This window comes from Hemibagrus wyckioides, linkage group LG21 (genome assembly GCF_019097595.1).
Source record: "Hemibagrus wyckioides isolate EC202008001 linkage group LG21, SWU_Hwy_1.0, whole genome shotgun sequence".
Classification (NCBI taxonomy): domain Eukaryota; kingdom Metazoa; phylum Chordata; class Actinopteri; order Siluriformes; family Bagridae; genus Hemibagrus; species Hemibagrus wyckioides.
The window spans coordinates 10,525,161-10,549,339 of NC_080730.1; the positions used below are offsets into that span (position 1 = coordinate 10,525,161).

A 24,179-nucleotide genomic window follows, 5' to 3' on the forward strand; every position below is an offset into this window, starting at 1 on the left:
ATAAAATGTATATTAACACTGTAGTAATGGTATGAAAAGAGACTGAACAAAGAAATAAATCCAAACTAGTCTCCAGTTCCATGAATAGATAATATATATATATTTTTTTTTTTTTTACTGTGCAGTGGTAAAGCAGAGATTGAATTATGCATGCTTTACTCTTTCTGTTGACTTTCTACTTTTCTTTAAACCATGATTTTACTCAGCACAAATGCAAATATTCGAACACTTCATATAAATCATGTCTTCATAATGCACGTATGTCATATATAGTACATAATGTTTTATATAGTATACATAATACATTGGTAGTGTTAGTGGTTCAAAATTGAAAGCATTAGTATATTACTTTAGAACGTCAGCATAATAATAATAATAATAATAATAATAATAATAATAATAATAATGCAATACCAGAGCCTGTGCTATAGTGTATTTCAACAATGGTGTGTACAACATTCTCATAAACATTATGATACCAAAGCGCTGTTAAATTCTCAATTCTGATTGGTCAGACGATGTTGATTAATTTTCTATAACAGCTGCTCTGACAGTAGTGCTGACTGCAAGGCAAAACACAGGTTTATAAATGGGCTTAGCAGTCCTACTATCTGGTTTGCTTACTGGACACAAAACAGCCAACCGTACATTTATTTCATGCACAACTAAATTCAGGGATGTTCCACAACATGAAATGTTAAATGTTCCACAACATCAAGTTGAAATGAAAAGTATTTTGTGTCATATTTAAATAAATAATGAGCGCTGGCAAATTGCTGTGATATAAGTGGAGTAAAACGCTTGCTGTTATTTTGAAATTCATCGACTTTTCACTGTGTCCTGATGCGTCACATCGCCTCATCCTTGCTTATTTTCTTATAACAGCATGTCCTATTTTATTTCATTCCTTTTTGCAATTTGCTTGATGTTCTCAATTCACCAAAGCTGACAGGTCCCCATTTTCATTGTGTGTAATTTATTCTCTAAAAAAATTGACTTTATAAAAATGTGCCAAGGTTTAACAACACCTATAAATGTCATGAGGTGCGGATGACTGGTTTGTGTTTTAATAGATATGAGGCAGACAAACCAGAAGGATCAGCCATTAATCATACACAATAAACAGCGTTCAGGTTTGGAGAAGAGGCAAAAAAATTTAGTCTGATGTAGATAACTTGAGAAAACTAAGGCCCAAGCTAGACAGACAGGTGAACTGTTAGAAAGCCTCAGTGGGACTTTTCAAAGAGTATTCTTAAGTACAGGTTCATGGAGTGTGGGGAAATTGCTAACAGGTGTGTGTGCTCAGATATCTGGTGATTTGGAACAGACATAGATGTGCTGTGGATCCTGTGACTGGATGTTTAAGGGTCTGGGGATTTGAAGTTAATTTGTTTGTTTGTAGTTTTGAGAGAAGGAAAAGACACTGACAACACTGTTAACGTTCTGAGGACAAATATAGACTTCTAGGTTTGGTGTTTGGTGAAAATCCATCATGCAGCTTGAACAAAAACAGAATTTACACCTATAACGGTAAACAAGGTTTTTTTCCCCTTCTCTCAGATGTATGCTAAGTGACAGGAAAAGGCAACAGAGGCAAAGGTGAAATAGACTCTTAACAGTAACTTAACTGCTCCATTGTTTTTTTTTACCAACCAAAGACATGGCAGTCCCACCAACTTGTTTTCTATTGGCTCACAATTCACAGGTCAAGTCGGTTAGCAGTGAAAGTAACTGCTAGCAGAAGCAAATATGTCTTTCATGTCTTTTCTTTCAGGGAATTGGGAGAATTTTATTTATGATTTGTCTGACTGGTGCTTTAACTAAAAAAAAAGGCAGAAAAAATGCTTTCAATTTTACTTTTCCATATTGCCAAACTATGGATAAACCATAGACGTTGATGCCTCTCTGTACTGATTTATTGGCACACCTATAAAAAAAGTAAATAATAATTTACAGGACATTTATATTAAATGAGGAATGTGGACAGACATTTATCCCTGTACGGCTCTCCATGTGTTTGCCAGAAACAAGAAGCAGAAGAGAAGTGAATAAAACAACCGCAAAAAAAAGAAAGAAAAAAAGATCTGAACATGCAGAAGGTCAGAATATATCACTCCAGTGTAATCACACAACAATGTTCATTTTTAGATCATCTCTAAAACATGTCAGCGGGTGAGGGTCTGAGAACACAGCGGCTATCAGCTGAAGACAATTTTAAAGGGTCACAATAGGAGCGGGAATTGTGTAACCTTGCCTATCAGTCTGAGTGGTACCGTAAATAGCCGAGCAGATACTGAGAGTGAAAAAGAGGGAGGGAGGAAGATGGAGGGCACCTTCTGTCGCTCCATGCTAATGGATGAATGTTGGCCTTGACTTTGCAGAGTTCACCAGTATACGCTCGGTAAGAAACACCCTCCATAAATGTGTTGTTTACTGCGAACCCGGGCTATTGATTACATCAAGCAAATGCTTTCTCAATTCATAAGAAAGGGCAAAGCAAAAAAATCTGTGCGATAAGCAGTGACAGAGAGAGAGAGAGAGAGAGAGAGAGAGAGAGAGAAGAAAGTGTGCATGAGAGAGATCGTCTGATTTAATTTAAACCCTACTGGGTCTCACGTTCTAATAAACTGTAATAAAATGTTTATTACCATAAATAGAAAGTAATGCAAGTAGAGAAGGGGCTGATCTCATAACCTCATTTCCTTATTACCCTTTTACAGTCTTTATTACCTCAGTCAGCTTTGTATGAACTTACCTCGGCTTAAGCTTATCATTAAATTCTATGGAAAAAATGTAGATATAAATATTTATATGTATCACTTTATAAAATAAATACATATGGTGCTGAAACATTTTACCCAGCGATACTGAGACTTAATGAATATTTAACAGATAAGGCTTGGGATGGATTATATTTCTTATGTTTTTCTCTCTGTGATAAGCTGAGGAATTAAGAGAGAGAGAAATCGAAGAGACACACAGCTTTAAGACAGCACTAATAATAGCAAAGTGTACGTTGTATGATCTCCTGGATGAGACGGTCGTGAGACGCATATCCAAATAAAGTTGTGAAACTCTTTAAACAAAGTATATCCAGGTATGGAAATAAATTTGCTGGTGGCTGTTTCGTGTCCGGGAAGTGTGTGAGACGGAGTGTTTAGAGGATTAGAGTGAAAACACTCACTGTGACCGCTGGTGTAGTGCTGCAGCTTGTCTGTGTATTCCGAGTCTGCTCTCTCAAAGCCACGTCTGCTGGGACAAACACACACAGCTGCAGAGTGGTGCTCTCACACACACAGATTAAGCAAACGACTACAGTGAGCTCCAGAATTATTGGCACCCTTCAAGAAAACGGGCAAAAATTTTTGTACCTTGATTGATTCCACCTTTCGTCTGTCCTGTAACAAACATTATTCAAATTTAAAGGGAGTTAAAAATAAATTAATTTGTTTCCCTAATACTGTGGTGAACAAATGCAAAGGAGGTTTAACCAAATATAAATTATTATTAAATTATTATTGGGGTGCCAATAATTAAAAAAAAATAAATAAAATAAAATAAATATTTAACGTTTTTTTTTTTAATTTTTTCTTCTCTTTATATAGCATGCATTATGCTCAGAACATATCTTATTGTATGTGTTATTCATTTCATATATTCATTTCGGCTTATTTTAATAAAGTAGATGAATAATTCCTGAGGAAGTAAAACAAAGAAAAGCTACCCAATGAACTGGGCGAGTTTCTTTACAAACTGTAGTATTATTTTTAAGTTAAGTAAAGAAGATTATACCCTCTGGGCCTGTGCTTGGGCTTAAGAATTGCTTTAATTAACAGGAGCGATACATATGTCAAGGAACAGAGTTAAAAGTGAGCATCATTAACATACCGGTTACACACAATGATGATGACCACCAGAGCAATGAGGAAGACTAGCCCGGCTGCTGCTGAACCAATGATGAGAGGCAGTTTCTCCTGTATGCTGGTGTTGTATTCCTCTGTAGACACGAACAAACACAAAACACCCACATTACACCTACTAACCAAAAGTGATGCACGCTGCAATGGTAGAAACTCCACAGAGACTCTTCAGAGACGACAGATATCCTTCTTCCACCACTAGGAAGCCTGAGCTGGTGCCTAATCTTTAACCACAAACAAACTAGTACTCAGAACCAAGATTGATGACATCAGGGGCTTGGGGGCGGCATCATCTCAAGTAATTTCCATGACCACAATTGAAATAAGGCAAGGTAATTGTAGGGGTTTTTCAAAATTACTGTTTGAAAAATTAGCTAAATTAATTATTGCCGTCAGGCATCAGTGGCCCTTGGAGGACTTGGCAGCAATATCACTGGCAAATGTGAAAACAAACCAAACCAAAGCAGAAAGATCTAACTCTAACAAACATTTCAAGAGGAGTTTTTTTTTTTTTTTTTACACCACACAAGGCAGAAAGGTGCTACTGTTGAGCTCTGAAGTAAGGCCCTTGAGCAAAGGATTTGTTTTAACACCTCCACAGAAACCCCTAAATCTGATCAACCCTGCAGCAATAAACAATCCACAAAGACGCTGTAGATCCAGAAAGGTGAGTGAGGCAGAGTTTCCAGCCTTGCCCTTAAAACCCTGAACTGCTTCTGGGGTGTACACGCATGGTGCAGAATGCCTGGAGGGCAGAGCTCACCTAGCATATGGCTGAGCGATAGAGAGATTGAGTTGAGCTGTGTGTGCTCAGTGTGGGACAGACGGCTGGGGACGCAGTGAGGGTGTGGAAGTTTCCTGTTCTCTCTCTCTCTCTCTCTCTCACTCTCTTTCTCTGGCTACCCTAATTAAAGCCTATCCAAGCACCACACAGACACAACAGCCTTGCTAAACCACCCGCTGATTCCCTCTTGAAACCCTACGGAGGCAGGGAGGCAGCCAACGCGCGGGCGGCTGGCGTTAGATGCTTGGCACAGCTGAATCTGACTGGGGAGACAGCTTCCGATTCTCATGGGCTTGTTATGAGTAAACAAAACTCAACGTTGCCAGTTTGATGAACTGAACCACATACTGTGTGTTCAAAAATGCTAATGCTAGCAGGTGGATGATGTGTGCTACATATGGAACCTAATATGTATGCTAAGGGTGTAATGCAATGCCACAATCTATAGTTGTATCTGTTTAGGGCTCTGAAGTATCCTTACCTGTGTTTGATTTAAACTGGAAATGGGTGTGGCCTTTTATTTTTTTAAGTAAATATGAACCCTGTCATGATGCCTCTGAAAACACTGGGAAAAAAAACTGGAAAGTAGAAATGCCAATGCTGTCAAGATTATCTGTGAATTCTGATTCTGATAGTTCCTTAACCTCAACACTGCAGTTTCAAAGATTTGTGTGGGAGTGTGCACAGTTATTATTTTATCCTTTTTATTTGTACCAGCCTACAATAACTAATTTATTCCCCGAAACAAATAAACTAGTAGGCTAATTGAATGCACTGCAGTCCTGAGTAAAGGATGAATAAATGAACACTGGCATTACCTCACATGAGACTTTATTTGTCCCATGAGCTTCATATCTGTCTGCTTGCATGTGAGTAGAATAACCATTCTCTACTAAATGCAAAGCAAAACAAAACCAAAGAAAATAACCCCCAATAAAAATAGCTCAAAACTTTTACTTTACACCAAACTCTGGATGTAGGTCTGTCAGAAAAACATGCTGAAAAATAAATGGAAATAATCCATTATGAAAATAATAAAACCACATTAATGAAACAATGGGCTTCTTGGCCTGGGACAGGGCTGATATATTATATATTTTTATGATTAAAGACAATAAAATGTCTGACACAAGCTGCAATCTCCTCTCATTTGCTTTAAATAGAAGAAATTGGACTGACTACATTTTTACATCTATATAAATATGCCATTTTAAAGTTATATTGGAAAAAAACTATAATTTGCAACATTGCTGTGTGATGGCTCCCCACCAAAAGGGGATCACTCCACCGTCAACGATACTGATCACACATGCAAACATGCTGGAATCCAGTCCTGTGGAATCAGCAGCTAATAATGACAGCCAAAAATAAATAAATAAATAAATAAATAAATAAATAAATAAATAAATAAATAAATAAATAAATAAATAAATAATTAAATAAATCTGGGAACTGCTTTTCCAAGACTGCTAACATGCTGATAGTCAAGGGCTTTGACATGTAATTAGCTACGTTTCTGAATTTTTATAATTAAAATGATCTTCAGTGGAATCGAAATTCTGGGTTGAACGTTTTTTTTAGTTATGTACATAGTCTATTTTTACTTCAGCTTCCTACACATTACCCAAAATTCCTGCTGACCTGCTGATAGTGGTGCAGTGGGATTTAGCTCATGCTTTATCTCGACCTAAAGAGAGCAGTGCAGCAGCACTTTAGTCTGTCAGTTCCTCATCTGAAAACTCTGCTCAAACAGATCAGCTTCGAAAGCTTCAGATTTCATGCTAATACTGCCAGTGACACCAAAATGATTGTCCACTCTAAACAGCACACAACCACTAACTTCTAGCAGGGCAAATATTTCAATATAAACATATATAATTATGTGTTTCTGTTTTAAAGCGGTGTTTGAATAAATAACCGCAGCAACAAATCAGTAAGTTAGTTGGCATGTCAGTATATTAAGAGGTTTTTTTTAAGTTGCCAGAGAATGTTTGTATACTAGTCAGATTAGCTAGCAAAGGATGATTGGTTGCCTAAAATAACATGCAAACTTCATAATCTAGCAAATTCTTAATCCACCCTTAATCACTTTAAGCTATAGCACGCTACTTACCCTCTGTCATGGTCTGGAAGTACATCTTGCCACTGTAGCGTCCGAACCCAGCCACAGTACGTGCCCGCACTTGGAACACATAAATTCCCCCAGGCTTGAGGCCGCGGATGATGGCTGTGTTGGTCTGACTCCTCACGATGGATGAGTTATGCTCAGTCTGATCCTACGAGTTAAGGGATGAATGAAAAAGGGGGGAGAGAAAAGACGAGGAACCGAGCGTGAAAAACCTTCCCAGTGGTGAATATAAAAATAAAACAAACCCCCCTGGTGGGCATAGTGTTTCTTTTAGCTGTAATATCAGGCATCACAGTGGAGCTGGGGAACTGTCACAGCTACATATTGCTGGCTAAAGTGATAAATTGATAACTGATGGTATATTTATCTGTGTGTCTGTGAGAAAGACTGTGTGAGCCTATATGTATGTGAGATGCTAGGCTGCAGTGTGCATGTGTTCTCATTGATAAACTTGGCTGCTCCTGTCAGCTCTATCTCTCGCTTCTCTGATGGGAGCTTTGCAGCAGTCTGACAAAGGCTGTTTTGACAGCAAAGTCAGGGAGAGGAATTATGCAGAGGACAAAGCTGGAAAGAGAAAGCAGAGCTCAGGAGACCCACTGTCTCATATATACAGTGTGTGTGTGTGTGTGTGTGTGTGTGTGTGTGAGAGAGAGAGAGAGAGACAACAGAGTCTGCCAAGCCATTTGATTCAGTCCTGCATGTGCGTGTGAGTGTGTATGGTTGTACATGATGCAAATGTGCTGTTTAAAATCTAATAATTCATTTAAGGTGCTGTCTTTTAATACATATGTTACATTAAATCATCAAATGTAATTACTAAACGCACATCAGTAAATTACAGTGAGGCACTTAACTAGTCAAAGCTAGCATTTTCCGCAAGCCATAACATTACTGTTAGCCAAAATTCCATCTGAAGCAGTGATCTTGGAAAAAGTCTAGTTTACCATTTTAGTAAAATCTGCTGATCTGCTGTACAAAGGATTTAATTCAAGGTTGGATTTTATTCTGTGTACAAAAATCCTGTGCGAGTTGCTGTAGCTTTGTGTCTAGAGGAGTAATGCATAACGACAGCCTATTTATGAAATCCTGTGTGTTTTCTGGACGTTTACACAGAGGAATTTGTTTCTGAAATACTGTTTTTATTCAGTCAACACTCCATTGTTTTAGCCACAAATCCCTGAACGTAACCTCAGCAGCTTTAACTAGTGGCTCCTCAGTGATTTCCTGTCCTAGTGAATAACTGTGATAACAATCAGCTTGAATGGATCAGTAGTTAAATAACGAAGTGCCAGCAGCCTCAAATATAAAAGTCCTTGAAAATCCAGCCCTCCTCAGACAGACTGCTCAGGCAAAACAGTGCAGAATTTTCGCTGTAATTTCACCATGCTTATAATGTATGAATAACGACAGGAGAAATAATACATGCATATGTTATTACTAGGCACATAATATTGGTGGGAGTAGAGCCGTAGCTGTTTGTATGGATGAAAGCCGGGCTAGGATTTAATAAGATGCCAAATAAAAATGATCAAATTGCATATGTGGGTCATTTATAAAGAATGATTGTGTGAATTAAATTATTATCAGGTGATACATCACTAAAAGTTGCAAAACTTGCCATAAGTAAAATAAAAGATTGCAAAATAAAATTGTAGGATTAAAAGATATACTGTATGTAAAGAAAAGCATCTTCTGACCTTGGGTCTAAACTCATTATTTTGAGATACTGAGTTATCATTCTAAAAAATTGTAATAAAAAATACTTTTATATTATCTTCAAATTAAAGAAAGACACTTCCAAAAATGTAAAACCTCAACTTCTGTTGTATTAATTTACACATGCATCACATTTCCAGAAGTGACCTCCAGGTTTAATAAATCAAATTGCTGGTGCTGGCACATGTGGCAGAGATGCAGTGTGTTTGTGTGTGTTGTTGTTGTTGTTGGTTTTGGTGCTGGGGTAATCAAGTTTAAATAACTTGTTATGCTATATTAAAAATGTATCTGTGTTTAATTTTATTCAGGTAGAGTACCTTCTCATAATATTGCAGCTCGTAGTCCAGAATGACTCCGTTGGGTTGATCCGGTTGTGACCAAGACAGAGTAATGCTGTCCACTGTACGACTAACCTGGTGAATAATTGAAACTGTGGAGGGAGCTGAAAAAAAATGAGAAAAAAGAGAGACACAAGGACCGAGATTAAAAACATTGAGCATATGATGAATGTTCACAATCAACTTATAGCCAGGCTACACAAACAGTTTAAAAAGCTCGTCATAACTGCACATACACAATGGAAATAGCGTGACAAAGTCCATCCAGCTCCAGGCCTGGAGCATGATGAAAAGGACTTCATGACTAAGCTTGTACACACTTGTACACAGGATACAGCACAGCTCTGAACCACATAAACAGAGCAGGGGAATTTCCAGCCATGTCTCAGTCTATGTGTCTCACACGTCGTCCCCAGGTCGTCTATTCTTCACTGTGCTCTGGTGTGAGCAAGTAGTATGGCTTCTCTCGCTGCATCATCCTCCAGAGGAAGCTGGACTCATTGTGCAAACCAAACCCATTATCTACCAAGGGACGAGTATGTTACAGAGCCGAAGATGGTGGTTGCTTAGACACCATAAAAAAGGGCTCTGAGCCGAGGTAAATGATTGGGCTGTTCCTCACAGTCATTAAACATGGCACAGCAGGTCAGACAGAAATGGCTGGGCAACAGCATGACACAGTAGGAGCTGTGTGGGCTTTGGAGGACTTTGGATTTATGGCCCAGACCTCCGGACTGCACAAACGGCCATCACTAGGGCTGAGCCCCATAAAGAGAAAGGCATCTCCTCTGGCACGTGTTCTTCCATGGAAAATCCTCCGACTGGAAAAGCCTGTCACTGTTATCACTGCGCTACTTCTGAGGTGCTAAAGTGTTAAACTGCTTTAGAAACATATTAGTTTCTGTCTTTGGTGAAGAGATTATAGCTATTTTGTTTGTTTGTTTTTTAAATCAGTATAACAGAGAATAACACTTAATCTTGATATACTGTATGCAGGTAAATGTGTTATACTAATGTGCACTAGCTGTCAGTCTGAAATCTTCTGTAATTATATCCAGTGTTATAACGCTTCAGTGGCTTATTTCAAACAAATTATAAATGTCAAATGTTGATTTCTGCTGTTGCTACAGAGCTCACATAGTACTCTTTGTGGTTTTGACCTTCACTTTTATTTTACAGCCAATTTCAATTTAACTGGTAGCTGATGCATAATGGTGTAATATTAGTGAGCAGGCAATTATTTAAAACTCCTAGAAGGTCAACTGCCTCTTACTGCTAGCAATATGTCTCTATATATCTCTATAGTGATAAGATCAGATTAAAGAAGATAGCAATACAGTCAAAGCAGGCTCAATATACACAAGAATAACTTAACTGAGTCTATGAAATGCCTTTTTTTTATGGTTATGTTAAATTGTTTTATTTTAAATGTTGTTTAGTCAACTTCCAGCCATCCATAAGTTTATTTTGTATACTGCTCATCTACTGCTGAGCCTGAAATCTATTCCTGGGGACCTGGGGCACAGGGTGGAGTACACCCTGAAGGAGTGCCAACTAATTTCAGGGCGCAATCACACACATACACACTCACACAGTACACACATTATAGAGATTGCAGTCAGTCTACAACTCATGTCATTAGAAAGGACAAGGAAACCAGAGTATCTGGAGGAAGAGAGAACATGCAAACTCCAAGCACACAGGGCAGAGGCGGGAATCGAACCCCCAATCTCAGAGATGTGCAGCAAACGTAATAACAACTAATCTACTGTACCCCATTTAGTCAGCTTATTACAGAAAATTAAGCATGTTCAAAATGAAGCATATTTAAAACTTTCAAAACTTTAGAATTCAATAATTTTTATGATTTCCAAACATCTTAGGTTCAGGTTTTGCCATATTCATTTGTCATTTATCTGAATGCAAACCAACTATTTCTACTGGACATATAATAAATGACTTCCTTTAACTCCATTTTCCAGATTCTTACTGAAACACATCAGCCGACTGAGCAGATCTAAAAACCAGGCGACTTCAGCTGTTACCTCCTTGTGCATCTGCATCGCCAAATTTGTTTGCTGTCATAAGGCAGAGTCTAATAGGGCCAAGAAGTCAAGCTGCACAACAATGAGCTACCACAGGTATCCAATTACATATGAATATATATATATTTTTTTAAGGCTGACACAAGCTCTTTGTGCACTGCATTGCATTGGGCCTGGCTTCTGGACTGCTGTCCTTAGTAATCTAATCCACAGTAATGCAAACAAAGCCAGGACATGTGCTCACACTGATGGACACATGCCAGTATGAAAGAACAAGGGAGAAGGATAGCTGTGGTTTTCCTGTGAGTGAAGGATTTCCGCCTCAGAGTGAAATGACACACCAATATACAAGAGTTAGTCATTTGAGAAGCCAGATACCAAGAAGTCAGAGTGCATCAGGGTTCAGGCGAAAGCAAAGCCCCACCGTTATGGCAAAAGTGTCAAATGAAATGAAGGAAATGATGCCTAATGCACAAACCAGTAGCACAAAATAAAAGATGATTATTATAACTTACACAATATTCTTATAAAAAATGATTCCAGGTTTTTTTACCCAACTGGTCTTCATGATACAGAGAATGATTTATTACAGACATCAAAACCACTGGAATGATCATCTGACAGTGCATATAGATGAAGTTGTAGGAAAAGTTGTGAACTATAACTCCCCTCTTAACTGTCATGAAGGTTAACCTGCATGTGTTTTTGAATTGAATTATGGTATACTGAGTCTCGCATGCTATACCCACAAGCCATGGGATGTCTGACATCTTTTGTCTAATTTTCTGGTCCCAACGTTTAGGATCTTAAAGGCTAATCTGATTGTCTCTCTGTGGATACACACTTCTGCACCTCCACCTTATTTGAAAAATGCTTTTAACAAAATTTGTGTTTTAGAGCAAGATAGAACCACTGGACTGAAGACAAATTTACAACAACCTGCTTGTAAAAGTTGTTGTAAAGAATAGTTGGTCTTAACTAAATAAGATTATGTGTTTTTACAGACAGGCCAAAGGAAAATGGTTGGTCGCCTGATATGTCAGCTTTTATTTTTCTTTTCATTTCTTTCAGAAAAAAAATCTATTACATTAAGAAAATGTATGACATAAAGTCAATAAAGGATTAGACCAGTGTATTGTACAAGCTATGGACATGCGTCTATAATTTACAGCCTAGTGGTTCTGTAAAGGTCTGTATGAAAGAGCAGTGGATTAATATTATAGCTTTCCACCAAAAGCATCCAAGAAACAAAGTCCATAATCAATAAGAAATATACAGTTTATATTGCCACTTCCACCCGTATAAGCCTATTTAATGTTTGTTTAATGAAGCATGGACTTGTAATCATACAGAAGCCACTGCCAGGAAATGGATTTATCTCAATTGGGTAAATACATTCCTCCCGTGTTGACCATCATTACTCTGACCAGCTGCAATGTGCTCATTTAAAGCAACTTCTACCTCTCCCTATTGTATTACTTAAAAAAACCCCAAAACTTGTCAGACTGTTCTTAGTCCACATGGTACTTTACAGCAGGTTGGGAAAGGAGGCACAGGAAGTAAATGAGTCCACTATTAAAACACAGCTGCTATTGTATGTGCTTTCATTGCCTGTTAAAGGCATTGCTACTTCAAGGAAATTCCTGTCCATTTGCCCCATGGCGAGGGCACGTTAAAAGTCAACAAATCTAGCAGACCCAGTTTTTCTAACGCTAAGAGTTTGCGAAGTGCCATGGAGAGATAAGGAACGGTGAAGAAAGCAGCATTGGAAGTCTCAAAATCTAAAAGTTCGCACAAGCATGTGGATCTCATTTGAAATCAGGTTGCGGTATGAACAGCGATGCAGAGATTTTAGAGAGACTATAGCTGTAAGTAGCTCCATCAGGTCAGCATTCATAAATTCTCCTCTTTCCTTCCACAGTAAAGTCTTCCCTGAGGCAAATTTCCCAGTGTGCCAAGGCAGATGTCATTCCTTCACTGTGTGGCCACTCCTGCATTTCAGAGATTCCCATCCAAACACAGTCTGAGCTGTGCAGGAGTGTTGCTGCATTTGCATGTGCTCTCAGCATAGAAGATTAAAAAAAAAAAAAAAGAAAAAGTCTGTCTGGCAGGCATCCCTGTTTCCCATCTGCAATGGATTGTGGGTTTTATGTCTCCGCGGAGTTTCCAGTGCTATAAAACAGTGCAGTGCGATTTCAGTTAATCAAGCTTTTAACCATCTGCATTGGAAAAGATTGAAGTATTAATGGACTCGTATACACACTATAAGCTAATTCAAAAATTGGCACTTCAGAGGCTTAAGAAGCTTGCAGACACTTATAGGGAGTTTGCATCTTATTTAATGCCCTCTGCATGGCTTTGCTTCTCTGGCAGGAAGGAAATCTGTATTTGCCGCCAGCCAAATACATTTGGAGGTGAATTTAAGCTGAAAATTGTTCATTTGTTTGTTCATTTTTGTTTTTTCATGAATTCATTGTTGCCTTTAATAATCATTTAATCTTTGCTTCCTCCACTGAGAGATACAAATATTTGGGCCATATGTGTGGCAGCCTAGGAAACCTCTTTAGCACAATTTGTACCTTTTCTACTATAAAACGCTGTGAAAACTACAGATACGTGAACCGAAATATTTCTCTTCTGCACAAAAGTTCAGCTACACTGACATCCAAATGGTTTTCCAAAATCGCCACACATAAAGTATCAGCAGGACACAGGGGCAAAGGGGGATGTTAGCTGTGAATTGTGGAAGACAAAGTGTCTTAGGATTGCACCTCATGCAGGCCACTAGTGCTGCTGTCAGACAATCAATGCTCTCCAGCACAGCTCAGCTCAGCATTCGGCTTGTATTTGTAATCTACACAATCCAAAAAAGGTAAGAAGAGCAGAGAAAGATTAGGCTACCGAAGGATCTTCAGAGAGCGAGAACATTAATCTCTAAAAGAAAGAAAAAAGAATATAGGCCATATGGAGTTCATTTGCATCAGGCACTAAGATGGTGGAACTACTCCAACTCGGTTATCACATGCTTCAAAGCTGAACCCTTTCTACTGGGTTCAATATTCTAGAAAGTCTATGCTTGAAGAGGGTCTGAATTACATACAGACAGAACAAAATAAAACTGGCAAAAAAATAGTGGAGGGACCTGCTGCAAGTTTGAGAATCTAGCTGTCATGATGCATGTGCCATGCATGTAGAGAAGGTGTTTGGAGAAGATAAACATTATTACTATGCTGCACACAGCTTTGATGTGTGCTCCAGTTGAATGTAAATGTGCACCAAACATAAATAGGACCTTCACTTCGATTCCGTCTGCGCAAATGGTTAATCCTGTCAGTCACTGGTACGCTTGAACACCTCTGCTGATGATACGGGAAACATGCCTGAAGAACATTCGTCACTCCTACACCATGCTCTCTCCGAAATACACGACATGGAAATTCCTAATATAATAATGAGAATGATAAATACTCCACAAAAGAAGAGAGTAACAGACCTCTCATACAAGGAGATGGAAAAAAAACAATGCAGCACAGGTCACGACGCCATAAAGTAAAACACATGAGAGGATAAAGAGAGCCAAGAGTACTCATTATTAATATTATTGAAGTAGCTCTTAAAATGTATGTTCACTTTCGCTGAGGCAGGAGATCATGACCAAAAAGAACAATTAGGAATAGAAATAGTTCTCAATAATCTTTTGCACAGACGGAGTGCTGCTGTCATGTAGTTTAACATTTTACATAGTTGAGCACTCTATAAACATTTGCATACCCTTAGTACAAAGTAAACAGGGTAAAGAAATGGTATTTAAAGTAAAAAAAAAATTTAATATCTTTATATCTTTAAGGTTTTACAGATGTTTTTTCAATGCTTGCTAAGAAATTACTGGTGAAAAGGCTTTTCCTTCCCCCGTGTATGTCCACCATGAGTCTTTAAAACTACGTCCAACCTCTTTTGAATCTCTTCTTCGGAAATCTCTTCAGGTCCGTACACAAAAAGGTAAAAGTTCTTTATCAAAACTTCTTCTGTTGATCTAATTTAAGCTATTTGCTGTCATGATTTTTTTTTTATTGTTTTTGCAGGATAGAGCTACAATTCATTTTAAAATGTATTTATTTTTACATTAAAAACACTGCATGTGCAAAAAATTGACTTCAAATACAATAACAAATAGAAGAATATTATGCAAAATAATGTCGCTGTTATGCTCTATTCAAATCAGTGTAGCGATTAAACAAAGGGCTAAACAATACTCAGAAGGTGTGGTAGGGTCATGGTCATGCAGTCAGCAAAAAGACAAACTTAGGCAAGACTAAAGCAGTAAACATAAAGCAGGCTGCAGTCAATACACTAATGAAGCCGGGCTTGGAATCGTCACGGATGAGCAGTGAGCAGTGTGACGACAAACAGATGAGTGTCATTAATAATCAGGTGACTGTGAGAGGGGAATAGGAGCTTGACTGGATGCCATGTGATGCGGTCACTGGCTGAGGATCATGGGAGTTGTAGACATCCTCGTTTCAATATGTGCAAGATGTCCAAAACTGTACAATTAATTTCCCCAGTAGATCCAGCTAATACACAGTGAAAATGTATTGCTGTAACAGTTGTGGCATGCTATAAGTCTTGATGACATTAAAGCATAATAAATCCAGCGCCAGTTTGTGTGTGCAAATGTTGACACTTTTATGTAAATTATGTGAAAATGTCAACTGATTTGCAAGATTGCTCGGTTTCCACAATTATGCCTTAAACAAGCACACGGGTTTATATTCACTCTCCCGTAAAGAACTGAGTAATTAAATGCATATTTTACGTGCTGGTGAGTGCATAGTCAATGACTCTGTCTCTAACTCTGCATACTTATGAAGGCTGGCTCTGTGGCTAATGCTAATCATGCAGCTCTTGCTTTGCCCTAGTGGCACCTTGTATGTGAGTAAACTCCACTGGCTAAAGCAGACCGATGACTGCTGCTGGTGCTCCAGGTGTCTTCTGCTCCACCCGGGCCACCCTCCTGACCCCGGCTGACACCTTCCATATGTGGCCTCGCTGCCACCTTCTGTCCCCTTCCCACCCGAGCACCTCCACTGCCAGCGTCTCTCTCGCTAAGCCCTTCTGCTCTGTCCATGTCTAATTGACCATTTAAAAGTTGAAATAAACAACAATAAAATGCTATTTTTTCAGCATGAAACTTTATGTGGGACAAAACATTATGCTGCATTTCAAAGATGTCATTTTGACTTCATACAAACAAGATGAATATCAGGGTGTTTTCCCCCCTATAAACATACTATAAGGCCATTTTATTAAAGGGCCAAAACATTTTTTTCCCCCAGTTTATTTGATTAAATATTGTATATATTTGCAAAAATTGAGATGGCTCAAAACATACACAGCAGTTCAAACAGTGTATTGCAATTATAATATATTTAAAGAATGAATATTCTGATAATATGAATAATGAATATTGATCATGCATTCTCTGTTGCTGCATAAAACTTGAGGAAAGGAGTCATCTTGTGGAAAGATGCTCAATCTCTCAAAACATGTTTGAAACCCGTCTTTTTAATGAAGCCTTTACTGCTTTATAACAATCATTAGGTGTGGAACAGATGTAGGCTTTGTGGTGTTTTCGGCGCTTTCAATTTTCTGATATTATGATATCATAGTTTTTCAAATTGTTCATTACTTTAGTAGACTCTGTGTTTGTAAAGGGTTTTATGAATAAACTTGAATTTGCAATCAAAAAAGATAACAAACAACATTATTGGGTTGAATGATTTTTAGATATGATCAAAAATATTGATGCAAGGGATTAAATAAATTAGCACCTATTTTGACCTTGAGGTCATAGACATGAAAGACAGTGCTTGAAGCCATTACGTTTGTAGGTGAGAGCCACTCCATAATGTGCCACCTCTCTTTCTAGGCTCTTCCACTGGTCCTTGTGGCCTAGCAGCAGCTTGCCAATGCAATTTTGGAGATAATTAAGTCATAAATCTTCCGTCGGTGCCCGACAGCGGCTGAGCCAGATTAGCGGGCCCACCTCTGAATAACGTAATTCGTTCACACAATGCCTCCTCTGCCTGATAAAAAAAAAAAAAAAAAACTAATTCGTTTTCCTTCAGGTATTAACCCACAGCTGGCTCATGTGCTAACATTCACCTTACGATAATGAACTGTCTAAACAAACAGTAGGCAGGGAAAATGGTGAACGAACGGATAAATGAGCGCTATATGAAGCAAGCAGCGTGGCAGACGAATGACACATGGGACATATGAGTCTATATGCACATGCCAGACTTTCAAACCAAAAGCTAATGGCTGGCAAGAGTTAAAGCTGGCAGGAGATCATGATTGCCATGATGGCCAACACTGGGCATATGGTTATGGCAACTGCTGCCCTGAACTACAGCATTAGGCTAGAAAAAAAAAACCCTAGCAGAAACTATGTGCACTTTGACCACTTGAGAAAAAGAAATAACATTTTGTCAGACAAACATGCTATAAATATACTGCAGACCAATGTGTGGCAAATGATCTGCAAAAATCCATCAAATGTCTCTGTGGCTTATTTTGACCAAAAGTGATTGATTGTAATAATGTGCTTGGATATCTCTGCTTTTATTTAGGTTAATTTCAAAGCTTGCCTTGGCTATCTGCCTGCTGTATAAGGAGCCAGTTGAACAAATGCAGCAGTAAAAACAGTAAATCTGCATAATGATGTCTAAAACTCTGCTAACTAAGTTGCTGTTCTCATACTCGGATCAAGTTTTTTGGAGAGCTACATGTTGTAGTGAATTGGACAAATGTGTTTTGAATCAGATTCCGGTTGTCAAAATATCCGCGGTGTTCCTGCTCCATAACATCATCATCAAAACTGAGCGCTAACATAGTCTCTACATGTTTTAATGAAATAAACTTAATAAGAAATCAGGTCAAAAGGCGATTATTCTCCACTGATGTTAGTAAGAGACGGCATTGTGTTTAAACGACAGGAGTGACTTTTCTCATAACTCATGTGTTGATGTGGATGATGCTGATAATCAAAGTAAGAATTCATTTCCCAATATAAAATAACATCTCTGTATATATTTGACAGTGTAATTTTTCCATGAGTACATAAGGATCCTAAATACAAATGTAGAGGAGAGGACGTCTTTCAGTTGAACTGGAATGAAATGCACTTTTCTTTCATTTCACTTTCGACCAGATGTTAAAATGTTGCTGGTTGAGAATCTGTGGTTGGGATACAAAAAAAAAAAAAAATCAGCAATTTTCAGATCGGCAGTATTTATAGAAAATGTCAGCATTTGACCATGTAAAGGATTTAAGAATTTTCCCACAGATGAAAGAAATGGACCATAGTGAGGTAGGAAAACTGCTCTTACAGACACAGGAAAACTTTATTTAGGCCAAATCCTGTGTAAGAACTGTTAATAACAGCATCTACTGCCAAGCAAGCTGTTGGTTTTAGTCATCATTCCTCATTAATCTGCTCAGAGGAGATGTATCTCTCTTCCTGTGTTGAGTAGAGGAAGAGAGAATGCAATGAAAGGAGTACAGCGGACTCTTGAGTGGCACTTCCCCGGCGATTCTCCACTCCAAAGTGCCAGACAAATCACACATCACCAGTCATCTGTCACAGACTGCTTTAATAAAACTTCCAGAGGGTGGGCCAGACAGACAGACATTTTCGATCCTCTCCCTGGTGAACGCTAGCCTTAAGCATGAGTATGGGTGTGTGTTTGTGTTTGGAATCAGCCTGCGTTTGTGTAATGACTGATTAACCCTGCGTGACCTGCTGGTGCAGAGCTGCAGAGGAAACGCAGTGAGAGGTGAGTGGAGGGAGAGGGTAAAAGCTGGCTTTGTGTGTAAAAACCAGTCAAAACACACAGTCTTACTACAGCTTCAGGCTGTCACTCCAGTTTTCCTCAGTAAATTACCTCAATAAAACACTGTGCCTGTTTTTCTTTCTGCTCTGACAGAGCCACATAATTAAGACAAATCACAAAACTAAGAGTGGTTAGCCATGTTTGTTGGGTTTAGAGTGCTCAGGTTGCAGGGGGTCATTTATGATGATCTTACTGACTTGATTCTCAGTCCACCGTTTCTGTAAATAATTCTCTGAATATATGGAGAATATCACAAATATCAGGCCTGAGGGCAGGGCTGGTGAATAAGCTATCTCTGGTTTATTCCTTTGCAGAAGTGCTTCTGAGAACCGGTTAGATTCATGATTTATCACAACAGTTTAATGTTTCCAGAAAACAAATGCTAATGAACGGATGAACGACTTTATTTTCGTTTGTTATCAGAATGGCAGCATGACCTGTGACAGTTTTCACCTTAGAGGAAGTGCCTCAGCACTGTAAATGTGTAGTTAGTTTACATTACAAGCCACTTCCAGGTAACTAGCTTAGATGTTTCTATTGAATATGTTCAAAATTTTTTATTAAGTAGTGTTTAGCAACATTGCTCTGCTACTCATGTGCCAACCGCTTTATATATATAAATCCTAGCTTATTATTCATGTGAGAAAGATTATGAAAAATATCACACCTCAACACTGGTGGACAAAACATAAGCTACCCTGCTCTTCAGAGAAATGCCACTACAAGCTATGTGATAAAAGAGTAAAAGAGAATATAAAATATAAATCTGGATTTATAATTCTATAAGTGTGAAGAACTGTTCCTTTTAAAATCATTTACCTTATAAGCTTTTTGAATGAAAAAGGGATTTAAAAGGGTTCTAACACTCTGATACTCAAAATTAATGGACACTTAAACTGATCAAAGATCTTTTGCTGCTTATAACCACACTACTGCCAAAACATGTCTTAAAGAAACCCCACAAATCCTGTCATCTCATCATAGCAACAGAGTTTAAGCGCCTGCCAATTCCCACCCCTGTGGGGTGTATGTTCAGACAGCCCCCAGAAACCAGCCTTTTAATGCCTTAAAGTGAAAGTTCATATAGCACTGGATATCTCAGGTCATAAATTCATGAAAAGAAAAACTAAACATATGGGACGTCTTTGGGGACAAGCATTCCTGTTTTTAAAGGTGGATAACAGAGTCTGGACATCTTGTACAGTAGCAAATGTTCATCTGCTATCCGTTGCTTTTTTTTCTTCCTTTTTTCAAATGAGCTTTGCATCATGCACAGCATTACATGTGAAAAACCAGCGAGAGTGATGATGGCTCCAACAGCTGCTGGGAAACTTCCAGAAAACAATGCAGCAAGGGCCGGAAAGAGCTGTGCAGCACACCACACGTTGTTGAAAGTGGAAAATGAGAGTTTTGGTTCCCAAAAACACTTGCTTTGCTCTCATCAGCGTGTCGGCAGGCTGAAGGAGAGGCGCTCATATAAGAGACATACTTTCATGCCAGTCAATTCCAATTTACTTATTTGTTTGTTTCTTCTTAGCGATGCCCCTCCTCTCTGCAGCTGCAGGGCTTCAGAACGACACTAATTAACACTTGTGCTCACACACACTCTCCCTTTCTCTTTCTGCCCTTCTCACTATTTCTCATGCATACCAACTTGTGAGGCCAAATTGTGGAAACGGAGAAGTGCCGAGTTGCCCAGGCTAATGAGGGATGACAAGATGTTTATGTAACCCCAAAGCCCCCTGAACCAGAAGCAATTAAAGGCCTGGCCCGTCTGACCCAGGCCTCTCAGTTCTAGTGGCCTGTCCTGGGGGAGCGAATGGTTAAATGGGGTGCTGCTGTGAGCTCCAGCCCCAATTGGACCCTTTCACAGCTTTCTCTCCCTGAGACCTGGTACTCCTAATCCAAAGTGATGGCCACTCTGTGTGAGAGGGTGCTGACGGGATCCCAGGTTAGAGGAAAGTGAAAAAAGGCCAACAGGGGCAAACACACAAGTGAGAGAGAGAGAGAAAGAGAGAGAGAACAATAGAAGGAGCAGGAGATAGATAGATAGATAGATAGATAGATAGATAGATAGATAGATAGATAGATAGATAGATAGATAGATAGATAGATAGATAGATAGAATGAAAAAGTGTGTGATTGTGTGTGTGTGTGTGAGAGAGAGAGAGAGAGAGAGAGAGAGAGAAAGAGAGAGAGAGAAAGAGAGAGAGAGTGAGCGAGCAATGAGCTCTTTAGAAATATTTACTACACCATAAGGTTGCTATTAACTGTCTGCCTTAAAGGCCATAAAGAGTGATATTTGCGGGGGGAAATAAATGCACTGACTTAATGAATGAGCACAGCGAAGCACTTTGATGATTCTCTAGCTATTAAAAGAACTTATGTGGCAAAGAAAGATGCCAACACTGACCACTATTGTTTAATGAAGTCCACTGTACGATTTTTCACCCTGAAGCCCTATCATAGCCATTAACAGTGTAGTGTGAATAGCTTTGCGCTTTTTCTTTTGCTCTCGCTTCCTCTGGGAGTCTTGACTACAGTTCAGGCAAACTAATTTTAGCAGATGGATAACATTCCTCTGAGGAATGTGATGCTATTTGTTTCTTGGTCTGGTAAACTCTTTTTAAGAAGGGTTTTATTGCTAATTGGACTTTCTAATGAATCTGATTGCTAATGACTGATCCCCATGGAGAAAATGGTCAAATCGATCAATTATTCACTATCTGCATTAAAACTAGGAAAGGGAGTAAAGATATGCAAGTCTGGACCTGCCAAAGGGTACCAGAAGTTTAAAGGTCACGGATACTTTAGGGTGTAGTTAGTGATTTTCACGAAGGTTATTTTAAGCCAGTTGTCTTAAAGACAGCCATTATCATGTTCTGTTTCATTTGAAGTCCCCCAAAACATATACATCAGCTAAAGCTCCTGCTAATGAAACTGGAAGCAATGGAGGACAATACAGTTGACAAACAAATAGGGACACCTGCTGTTCCTTATTGGCTGGATGGTGGTGATGGTAGTCTACTCCAATTGTTTTTCCCCCCTCTTATTTAGAGAGCCTGTGGCTGCACAGGGACCAGAATCTTTCTTGGAGCTGAAATGTTATTGGTTCTGCCAGCATTTGAATGTCAAATATTGACACACCTTAATTTAGTTCCTTACACATAAAATGCAAAAATCCTGCTTTGTAGCATTGCTTCTACATGCTGGATTATATTTGCTTTAAACTACGTGTGGATGCATATACAAGATGGCTGTTGCGAATATCCTGCAGTTGTTTGGAGCTGTCACTTCTACGAACTGAACTATTGGTCCCTGTGATGAAATGCAGCCAGAAATTGTAAGAACAGGACAGCACCATAGACACACTTCAACTGACTAAATAAACTACTACCTAATATCATTTAATGTTCTTGACCCTTAGAATACCAGAATACTCTTGGATTTTTTTCCACAGATCTTGTCGACAGCCACAAACGCTTTAAAAGAGGCAGAAATCCGTATAGTGTTTAATGATGCTGTGCATGAAATTGCTAAACATTTTACAGTCTGACTTGGAAATCTGATGGAAGTTAGCCTTCCGCTGGGAAACCTATTTGATGTTGCTTTTATTCCTCCAGATTTAAATAAACTACACAGGCATTTATGTGAACAATGCCACTCTCACTGCTGCTGATTCTGCACATGCATGCAAAGTCACAAAAGTATAAAACCAGCCTGTCATGGTATGCAATATTTAGAAATACATGATGGAATTCAGTGCTAAATGGCAAGCATCAAGATATATTATAGTTGGTGGGAAAACAATGACCTAGAAAAGTATTTCAGAAGCACTGGAAAAATCTTTAGAACATGAACTAATCTGTAGCAGATGCTCTGTTGTGGTCTATCCAAATCACGTGCATTTATAAATGTGATTGGATAAACAGCTCATCATACCAGAGACTAGCTACAGGGCTAGAGACGATAAGTCAGAAAGGGGAGAAATTTCACTGGAAGCATTCAAGAATTGTTTTTTTTTCTACGGGTAATTGATTTTTTTTAATTAGAAAAAAAAAAGAAAAGAAAAGTCAACCACTAACTAAAACCATCACATTCTGATCTGTTCAGATTCATGGCCCTAGTCACATGAAGTACCACCATGAAACAAAACATAACCACTTTGAATTGTCTTATTTACTAATAAATAAGAATTAAACGGTAATTTGGTCACCATTTACTCACTTTTTGGACCTTCGTAAGCAAGGAATTTTTATGTAACAGGATTTTTTTCTTGAATAGCTGTATAGTTGATACTATATACCAAAAAGACGTAGGAAATAAAATACTGGGCATTTTTAAAGCACATACCAATACTAATCTGATATAGATTTCATATGTAACACTTCTGTTAGCTTGAGGAACGATGAGGTCTGTGGCTTTTAGTTCGAGGACCTTTATTCTGGCACAGACTGTACTGAACTCAAACCTACTTTCTGGTAACTACTTTCTCTTTGTCTTTAAAATGACACTGGAGACTGATTTATCTTTCTCTCCTTCGCAGCAATCCCCATAAGCCTGACAATATCCTACTAAATGTCACAAGTGCAGTGTGTGTAACTGGTAAAAACAAGAGCATGAAATTCAGAGGCCTTGACAGTGTCAGTCTGTCTGTCAGTTTGGAGGAATAGACGTGTCATGTGACTTTCCTCATCATGCTCATGTATGGTTTTGTGCTTTAATGTTCCACTGAGTACGTTAAACACATTTTCACTGCACAAACATTCTGTGCTAATTGGATTTCCACAGCTGAATGGATGGATGAGGGGTGCACAAATTACAGTGGAGGGGGTAAATTGTTTGTTTTCACAAAAAAGAGAAAGACAGAAAGAAGACTGTCTGTGAAACTTCTGTTAAAGCCGGGTCACTTAGAAGTGAGATGGGTGATTTTTTACAGAGAAGTATGGCAGCTCGTGTGGGATGTGACAGAGACACAGACCTTATACTGTGGCTTGCGTAAGGATTCACCCACCTGAACATTATAAGATTAAATCCTTTAGTGAAAAACAGAAAGAATATGGCCATCCACCAAAAACCAGTAACTGGGTAAAGAGGGGATTAGTCAGAGAGGCAACCAAGAGACCATTTAGTTCTAGGGGTGAATACTTATGCAAGCCACAGCATATTTATGTGTGTGTGTCTCTGTGTTTGTGTATGTGTTTATGTGAGTGTGTGTGTGTTTGTGAGAGAAAGAGAGGGAGAGAGTGAGACAGTTGAGTGTTGGATCCTCTAAAAGACATTCATCTTTTTGAGCAGACTTCCCAGCTTGCTCTTGGGCAACATTTATCACATTATAAGCCCTCCTTCAGCT

General features: G+C 38.7%; 1 protein-coding gene across 5 annotated transcripts in view; it reads right to left on the bottom strand.

The window, feature by feature from the left end:
• ephb2b (eph receptor B2b) overlaps positions 1–24,179 on the bottom strand; it is a 142,541-nt gene that overhangs the window by 20,052 nt on the left and 98,310 nt on the right. For 2 of the 5 annotated variants that reach the window (XM_058373537.1, XM_058373536.1), the window contains exons 6-10: positions 8,866–8,990; positions 6,818–6,980; positions 3,889–3,997; positions 3,372–3,398; positions 3,185–3,249 (exon numbers count right to left, since the gene is read on the bottom strand). In XM_058373537.1, coding sequence (XP_058229520.1) covers positions 3,185–3,249; positions 3,372–3,398; positions 3,889–3,997; positions 6,818–6,980; positions 8,866–8,990 — 489 coding nt within the window. Of the gene's footprint in view, positions 1–3,184; positions 3,250–3,371; positions 3,399–3,888; positions 3,998–6,817; positions 6,981–8,865; positions 8,991–15,132; positions 18,171–24,179 lie in introns of those variants that run through there. The other 3 variants (XM_058373540.1, XM_058373539.1, XM_058373541.1) reach the window with 2 other exon arrangements.